General features: G+C 48.4%; 1 protein-coding gene across 10 annotated transcripts; it reads right to left on the bottom strand.

Annotated features, from left to right (window-relative positions):
• Positions 1-494: 494 nt before the first annotated feature.
• ZBTB14 (zinc finger and BTB domain containing 14) lies at positions 495-7445 on the bottom strand. Of its 10 annotated transcripts, none has more exons than XM_032310533.1 (3): positions 7330-7445; positions 4829-5097; positions 495-3744 (listed from the first exon to the last, which is right to left on the bottom strand). In XM_032310533.1, exons 2-3 carry the CDS (start codon positions 4829-4831, stop codon positions 2398-2400), a joined length of 1350 nt encoding a protein of 449 aa, XP_032166424.1. In that variant the 5' UTR covers positions 4832-5097; positions 7330-7445; the 3' UTR covers positions 495-2397. The 10 variants fall into 10 exon arrangements, with proteins under 10 accessions (XP_032166424.1, XP_032166427.1, XP_032166432.1 ...); XM_032310536.1 differs by having other exon boundaries at positions 4829-4912; positions 7330-7442; XM_032310541.1 differs by lacking the exon at positions 7330-7445 and adding an exon at positions 7164-7239 and having other exon boundaries at positions 4829-4912.
• Positions 7446-9301: the final 1856 nt, after the last annotated feature.

The following is a 9301-nucleotide window of genomic DNA, read 5'->3' on the forward strand; positions in this document are numbered from 1 at the left end:
AGTGCTGACATTTATAATTTCCTCTCCTCTCACACTAGATTCAGCGTAAGCATACTTCAGGATTAACTTCCTGTGACTGGAGGTCTTCCATGATGGGCTTTACCATCCAGGGGATCGATCACTCAAGCAAGCTGGTGGACAGAGGCAGTCTGAAAGACCAGAAGATCGGAAAGCTACCACCAAAAAACCAGAGAGAACAGGCATACTAACACACATACAAACCCAGTCCTGGTGTTAGACATGGCAAACCACAAATAAGTTTCTTCTCATGCAAAATAGGACAGATGATAGATATTTACACAATACAAATTAAGTGCTGAAAATGAAGCTTTCCTTTGTGGAGGCGGCACCATGACTATGTGGTTTCAGGGAGGGTCCATACCACAGGTTTAACTTGCAACTCTGCAGAACCAAGTTGAAGAGAGCATAGAAAATGTGCTTTGGTAGAAACCTGGATATGTGAGAGGTTGCTATGCAAAAAATGAAAACAGGAATGATAGAAGTATATTTTCTTTTATATACAAAACTGAAGTCCCAAAAAATGGTTTGTTGAAGTAGCAATCAACAAGATGTGAAATCATTTTTCCTTTGCTTTGGTTAAAACAGCCAAGGAACGCCAATCAGTGCCCCTTCCACTAACAGCATATAAACACAGTGACAGGACTACTTTTAGAACAGAATAAACAACTGTAAAGAAAGGAAATTAAATTAATTTTAAACTAAAGTAAACATTTTACCAATAAATAAGTCTCTTTAAAAGGTAGCATCTTCATCCTACAATCTTGGGCATAACATATACATCAATTTAAAAAATAAAATTTCTCCCACAATAGTAATTACAGGTGTTAATGCAACAAGCTATGAAATGAAATTATTTTAATGCAACTTGAAAAAAAAAAATCTAGGATCAAAAATAAAATTTTTTAAAAATGACACTTTTCTAAAATTGTACATTCTAAAATAATCAACTAATACTTTGTTACAGAACGTAATTAAAACTATTTTGGTATTTCAATATATTCCTAAAGAAAAGGTTAAAAAAAAGTTTCATACACCAAAACTGGAACAGTGTTTATAATTCTGTTTATGGCTATGAAATGGCAATCAAATTCTACTTAAAATTGTAACCACCAATGATGAAATATACTTCAAAAAAATAAACATTTGGTCTTACAATCTTTAATATTGGTTAGAAAACAGACTGATGTTTGCTGCTCATGGAAGTTATTTTAATCCAATGTGCAAAAAAAAAAAAGTGCAGCTGTCTACTTTTACTTGAAATACATAAGACCAACACTTCTACACTATTTACACACTTAAAAAGATTTTCAATTTATTAATTTAAGTAACACTATTACATCTCCTTTATGGATAAATCACGTGCTGCAGAGAGCCCAAAAGCTTGATGACATTCTCTTAAGTGACACAAATGTATCTATCCGAAGAAGCATACCTGTTCTTGTCCTAATTTTGATCCTAAATAAAAACCCAATTTCAAAATCAATTAAGAATCATTTTGATCTAGAAAAATCTTCCAGTTTTTGCAAACGTGAAAACCTCGTCCCTGAGAGCCAGGATCCTATTTCCCCTTTGCTATCCCTCTAACAACTGGTCTACCCCAAAACCCCATCTGTTGCAAGGTGGCAATGCCCCAAAAAAAGAGGAACAAAAAGAACTCAGCCCCCAGACCACTGTCATTCCTGTGGGTTTACTTTGTTCGGGACTTGTGACTCCATCTTTTGGGGTCGGCGTGGGTCATCAAAATGAAGAAATGCTTTAGCAAAGCAACCATTATTTGTCCACAAAAACAGTGAAAAACAGTGATATGAAATTAACAAACCAAATATAAATCTAATACCGATCTGCAATTCTGGAACTTGTTTTCATATCTGCGCAGTGTTCTTGGTCAACCACCCACCAGTATTTTTTGCATCTACATGACGAACTTTTATCAAGTTATTAAAAATGCTGTTTTGCCCGTAAGTCCCACAGAATCGTGATGATTAGGAAATCAATGCACTCAATTATCACTCTGTGCAGTACACTTGCCAGTCAGCAAGTGCAGAGAGGAATTAAAAAAACGGAATAGAAGTCTCTCACTTCTGAACTGGACACAGGAGTTCTCAAATCAAAATCATAAAAAAAGGTGGGGAGGGGAGGGCTTACTGGCAACATTACTACTAGACACCAGAAAGGACAGTGAGACTGTTTGGTCAGAACCAAGGAACACCATTTCCTTGCAAAGTTTTCAAAACACCTAACCAAGCACTGCCTTACGTCCAGTGAGTACAATGCTCCATAAGTTTCCACATCAATACAGTGACTGGCGTTCACGTGTTACCAACAATGCAGTCTCAGTCTCCAGGACTCAGGCAAAGCGGTCCTGTCCCAGCACCTCTAGCTGCAGGCGATGGTTTCCAACTGCTGCTCCGCTTCGGCGGCCATGGCGGCCGCCTGCAACTGTTCTGTCTCGCTCTGGATGGCACTGGGGGTGACCTGCTTCCTCTCACTGTGCATATTGTTCTCGTGCCTTTTCAGATCGGACGCCTTGGCAAACGCCTTGGTGCAAGAGCCACAGACAAAAGGCTTTTCCCCTCTGTGTCTTCGTTCATGATCTTTGAGGTGGGACTTGTGTTTGAAGGCTTTGTCACACATGTGGCACGCAAACGGTCTCTCGTTACTGTGCACTCTCTCGTGCTTTTTCAAGTCCGGGGCGCGGATAAAGGATTTCCCACACACCTCACAGCTGTAGGGCTTATAGCCTGTGTGGATTTTTAGGTGTTCTTTCAGGTGGGCCTGTGTGGTAAAACCTTTCGTACACATTTCACAAACGAACGGCCTGTCGGCCGTGTGCAGTTTCTCGTGCTTCCTCAGCCTGCCTTCGTCGGAGAACGTCTTCCCGCACGCCTGGCAGGCGATCTGCTCCCGATGGTGGCCATAAAGTAAGTACTCGAACTTCATGTCACTGGCCGCTGTCGTCCAGCCTGGTGTCTGTTCGTCCTTCACTTCACTCATGCCATCATTAAATGTTAAGGCTTGAGGGGTCTGGGACCCCAAATCTTTCGACTCTGGGGTCTCCATGGATTCTACTTCCTGGCCGTAGCAATTGACCTTCCGAACTTCCTCACTCCCCAGCTCTTTCAGGATCGCCTCCTGAACCCTGAGCGTCGTCGTAGGCGACTTGCCGTCCTCCTGACTCGGGGGGGTGCCTTCTACCGTGTCATCAGAGGGACTGTCATCCTGGTCTCCAATTTCTTCCACATCATCATCCTGAGTGTCAGCAGCATCTCCAATGGGCCGATTTATTTTGAGGCAATACTTACTTTTAGATTGGCCGTTATTTTCGTCGGGACTAGATACATCACGCTTCTGAGAACAGAGTTTATCTAAAAATCGGATCCCGAGGATCTGACCCGATGACATCATTAAGTTAACATCTTCTTTTTTCACAGAAATCTTTGCTGTGTACATGTAGTTCAGGACCTCTTCAAATATATCAGAACGAAGAAAATCTATTTCTATTACTGAAGAGCTATCAACCTCAAGCTTCTTGAAAAGCTTTTTAAAGTAGGTGCTGCAGGCAGCAAGAACACACCTGTGTGCTCTGAATTTCACATCTTCAACCACAATGGCAATATCACAGAATTCTCCTTCCAGGCGTTGTTCATTTAGTGTTTTCAGAAACAGAGTTTTATGATCATCGTCATTATATTTAATGGTTTCAGACATACTGATGAAAAACTCCTACAAAAAATTTTCAAAAAGAGAGTTTGGTAATTATGAACCAGTACTTTTCCATACACAAAACACAGGCAGACTTTCATTTCCTGATCAATTTTTAGTACCTAACAATTTCAGAAAATCAATGTTAGAAGTGGCTCCAGAAGAGTTCAAAACACTGATCCCAGCTTACGGACTTCCATCTCGTTATTTCTATTATCTCCAGTTTATAAAGTATTTGCTTAGTAATAGGAACAGCAACTTTTACTGGGCACAGAATACATACCAGGCACTGTTCCATGTGCTTTGCATGTCTTCACGAATGTACTGATCAAATAAACTTAGACGTAGGCATTCCTAGCCCCCTTTTTTAAATGAGTTTAGGAACCTGCCCAATATTCTAGTCATTTACTGGAGAGCTGGGACTGAAATCCAGGCAACCTAACGCTATAACCTGTGCTTTCTGACAAATAGAGGTAATAACGACAAATAACTTCAAGGCTTAAGAAAGAGGTCCAAGGCAAGGAGGCTCTATTCCTGTTGTGTCTACTCTTATTCCAGGTACAGAAGAGGAGTTTTGGTGAAATAACTAATAATGGTGCTCAATATTCTACTTCCTTGACAGGAGAGACAAATCACTGTTGCAGAACCAAAAAGGGAGGTCACTGCCAAAACATTCCACTTAGAGTTGTCTTCTGCTCTTTTCCTCACCAGCTTTGGGCCACTTGAATGAAGGCTTAATATGACCCTCAGATGGCATTTGGGAAAACAGTGAAAAGCACCTTCATTCCATCTGGATGCCAATCTATCTGCCATCCAGATGAAAGTGTCATCAAGACCGGATGTACATGACAAGTGCTCTGAGTACTTCATAAGCAAAAGACATTCTGAACCGGCATGAAAGACATCTGGGACAAAAGACCCTGTCAAAGAATTACCTTTTTAAGATAATTTGTTCTGTTTATTTTCTTTTTGAAACATTGTTTTCCTTTTATTTCACAAGGCATTCCCCTCAAAGAAACAGAATACTAATGCATAATTTATACACACACACACACACACACACATACACACATTTCCAAGATTTAATACCCAAAGTTATAGTTACCATGAACAACTCAGGCTATTATCTTAATGCTTTAAACACCAAATTCTTCAGATCAGAATAACTCTGATCTGGGGCACGCCAGTCCTACAAAAGAAAAGGACAAACAAGAATAAGGTAGAATCTTCCTCTATCCCAAATTCTAAACAAGAATGTTTTCAAGAATTGATTTTAAAAAATAAAACTTTCCTTTCTTGTCCTGCCACTTGCACATGTACCCATTTTCAGGTTGGGAACAGAGAGGAGGGTGACTGGCAGCATCAGGTCCAGCTCTGAACAGATATGAATGAGAACAGATAAAGGCTGTGGCACTTGGAGCATGCAGGGGACTGTACACTGGGATTGAAGGAACCACTAAGGAAGTTCTCATAAACAGAGGCCATGCCCATATTTGCACAAATATTGATAGATACAGAAAAAGCCAGTAAGTCTCCCCTAACCCCACCATATCCTACTGGGTATGTAGCCCTCCATATTTATCTTTAGGCTCATATACAATGTACATTTTTAAATGAAGTTATAGAAGTGTACATCCCTAACAGTTAACACTGGAGAAGGAACAGTAGCTGCTTTCTTCTTTCTGTGCTTCTGTGTGCATAATACATATGACGTAGGCTACACTAGTCTTTATGGTTTTATTTGAGAAATCCAGGTGTGTTCACCTCCTTCTCCACAGGGAGGCTCAAAGAATTCTCCCTTTGGGGGAGTTTCAACTCTTACCAGAGGGACTACATCCTGCAGCCCAATATCCTGAAAAAAAACACCTTTCCTCCACTGAACAGTGACCACACAAACTTTGGTGTGGTGGGACCAAGAGAACAAGCTGCAACATTCTTACACAAAAATTGTGGTGCAAGACCTGAACTTCGAGACCAACACTCTGAAAACCCTCAAAAGTTCCCTCTACAGAAAAACACACCAATAAGATGCCTGCAGTAACAGGGGGTTTGCACAGTGAGAGCTGGGCAACATTAGTTCTAAGGACTCTGCCTGTCCCCTAGATGCGCCTCAACCTGCAGTCATCTCCAAAGGAAGGCAGCCACGCAAAACCTTCCTACCTAATTACTTCCCCTCTTCCCACTATTGTAATTCTGCCTAGGGCTTGCCGGATAAAAGTGCATGGGACTAGGGAGAGGAGTGGCCCTGCAGTACCCATGACAACATACCACTGTGGGTGGTTTTTCTTTGCGGGGGGCGGGGGGAGACCAGTGTGATGTTTGGCCCCCACTCTCAAGATCGCCGAGGACCATTTCCTTCTACTGAGATGTTCCAGTTACTAAGTTCAGGTGAGTTAAACTGGAAGCTAGCCCTTGCGAGTATCTGTGTCCAAGTATCTGTGTCCGCGGAGGCAAAGATGTAGCCCCAACTACACCTCCATAACAAAGCTGCCCCTTGACTGCGGTTCTCCAAACCGCTGGCGCGCTCGGCCTCCGTTACGGAGCAGGGAGCGGGGGCTCCAGCAAAGTCAAACTTACATAAGCAGCGGCAGCCGCCTTCCCTACCCCGGGGAAGCCGCGACAATGGCGGCCGCACGACTTCCCGGTAGAAAGCTCGCAACTTCGGGATGGGGAGGAAGCAGGGAACGAAACGCAAGACCCAAGAGGATTTGAGAGCCTCCCGGGCCTCGCTCTCGTTTCTTTCAGCCCGGGGGTGGGGGTGGGGGCGGATAAGGACGTTTGCATCCTTTCCTAAACAAAAGCTCCCAGCCTCGGAGCCCGGAGGTGCAAGGGCCACTTTCCCTTTCATAATCGGAGTCCAGTGCAGGCTGGGGGCCGCGGCTCCGAACCCAAGCGGGAGGGCCCGCGGCAGCGACGGAGGCGAGCGGGAGCGGGAGCGGGCGTGCGGCCGGGCTCCGCAGCCCCGCGCCGCGCCCCGCGAGCCCGGAGCTCGCGCCCCGCGCACTCCCCGACCGGCTCGCGCCGGGCCCTCCCCCGCCCTCCCGCGGCCGGGGGCGGGGGCGGCGCGCGGCCGGCTCCCGAGCTCCGCGGGCGCACCCGGGAGTGCGAGCGCGGGGGTCCCGGCCGCCTCCTCGGCAGGCAGCTGGGGGCGGCGCGGCGGGACCCGCGGCTCGGAGGGGCGGCGCCCGGCGGGCCGCGCTCTGCGCCGAGCTCGGGGCCGTCCCCACCCCCACCCCCACCGCGGTGCACTGCGGCGGTGCGAGCGGGAGCGGCCATGAACTCCGCCGCCGAGGCTCGGCGAGCGCGCGCGCGGGGGCCGTCGCCGCCGCCGCCGCCCGGCCGCTGCCGGAGCCCGCTCGCCGGCCTGCGCGGCCCCTAGGGCGCCAGGTCCCCACGCCCGGCCCGGTCCCGGCCCCAGCCCGACCCCGTTCGCACCGCACCGCTGGTGGCCGCCCGCACATCCTGGAACTGGCTGTTGCCCCAGAGCTCGGCGAGAACGCGCGTCTTCCGGGCCGCTCCGCCGCGCCGGCGGCCGGCCGCCCCCGCGCCCCCGCGCCCGCCTCGCGGATAGCCCGGGCCCCTTCCGCACCCCCGGCCCGCGCTTACCTGCAGCCTGGCACAGCCACAGACACTCGCCGTGGGCTCCCCCGCGCTCACTGCAAGCAGGCCGGGGACGGGGTTGGACGCGGGGCGCGGGGGCACGGTGGGTGGCAGTGTATTTTGGAATTTTTTTTTTTTTTTGGAGTTTGGGGAGGGGGCGGGGTGGGAGGGAATCGTGCACGTCCCTGATGGTAGCAGCCCTCCTCCTGCACGAGCACAGAATGTCTAGCCGGCCGTGAACACCCCCACCGGCACCCCCCCTTCCCGTGCATGCGCGGTGCGGGCTGGGGGGAAGGCGCGCCGCCGGCTTGCGCAGGCACGGAACCTGACCGGGCCTCTAAATGAGCGAGTGAGGAAAGGGTTAATCCGGGACCTTGCGACGCTTTCTATGGAGTCTACGGGGCCGCCCCTGGAGGGCCCTGGCCTGCGCAGGCGCGCGCACGCGCGCGGTTTGGAGCGCGCGGAGCCCGCGCGCGGGAGAAGAGGTGGGCGGGGCAGGGGCGGGGCCTCGTGAGCAGAGAAGCGTAAGCACGAGCGCCGCTCGCGGGCACCCGCCCAGTCTGGTGTTCCCGCCTCCCGCTCAGACTCCCGGGCTCCCGCCCGCGCCCGGCGCCGGCGCAGCGCCGGGGACGCGGGAGCGCGGCGCTCCCGTGCGTGTGCATGATCGTGGGGCAGTGCCGCCCTCGGGCGCGCGCAAGGCGGGCTCTGCGGCTGCGGGGCTCGACCAAGCTAACGGGGTGGGGGTTCCAGGTACCCTCGCCCTTCGCGCACACCAGACAGACCCTGGGACACGCACAGCGGGCGTTGGGTCTTGGCTGGTGTTTCTGCTGCATTATATATTTTTGGGAGAATGGTAGGCCATCAATAAACGTTTGCAAAGCAAATGAAGAAAGTGACTTATTTCATTTGGAACGTGAGGGGTGACCCCGGTCACCCAGAAGAAAGGGAACACCCCCTAAATTTCCGGATCCAGCCAAACCTGTGCGCGTGGGTTTACCTGAACATTCTCAAGGGAAAGTCACGGAGACTGGAGGCCCTATCCTAGATCATCTGTGGCAGTAGTGAGGTTGGACGTGATTACATGTGCAGCTCTCCCTCGGAGAACGCTGATAACAGCACTGTTCTTACATTCCTGTTCATCAAAAGTAATGGTTCCGTTGACGTTCACAGCATATCGCGTTCCCTGTGATAGCGTGGCTGGGCTTGGGGCAGGCACCGGCACCAGCCAAACATAGCTGGAGGGCACTACTGCATCTTCTTAGAGTTGCTTATGCTGCTTTAACAGCATTTCATAAAAACGCATAATTTAACATGTAAAAATTAGAGTAGGACCTTCTTCTTGGACTTGTGTGATAATTCCATAGTAAAGATTTAAGAATTGATACTGTGATGGGCTGTATTCAATTTTAAAGAAATTCCGTACAGTCTCAGTTGATTTTATATTAATTCTTACTTAGTTTCCGTGTTTTGAGTGGTACTTTTACACACATCCTTTTCGGTGTTCCCAAGAGCATGGCGTTTAGTAGGTCTACTGAATGAAACAAAATAGACCAGTTCCAGGATCACACACATCCAATTCAAATATTAGGTACATTGTTTAGCTTCTCTAAACCTCAGCTTCTTATTCTCTGAAATGGAGAGCACCTCGAACAGTTGTGCGGATTAAACGAAATAATGCTCTGGTCAGTGCTTAGCTCAAATATTAGCTCTAGGATGTTAAATGATCAGCCCACTCTCAGTAGATGGTGGGTTTAAGTGGCAGGGGCAGGATGGGAATGGCCAAAGTTCATGCTCATGCATGATACCTGTGTAGCCTCATTCCCTCTAAGGCCATGGCTGGGCTCGTTGATTCTTGTTTACACAGCTTTTAAGATTGCATTTCCATCCTGTTTGGTATTTAAAGGGGAAAATAATAGTACCATAGCATAGGGTTAAGCTATCAAGCAATAAAACTGTCACTGCATTTAAATACCAGTTG

Source organism: Mustela erminea, chromosome 13 (genome assembly GCF_009829155.1).
Source record: "Mustela erminea isolate mMusErm1 chromosome 13, mMusErm1.Pri, whole genome shotgun sequence".
Classification (NCBI taxonomy): Eukaryota; Metazoa; Chordata; class Mammalia; order Carnivora; family Mustelidae; genus Mustela; species Mustela erminea.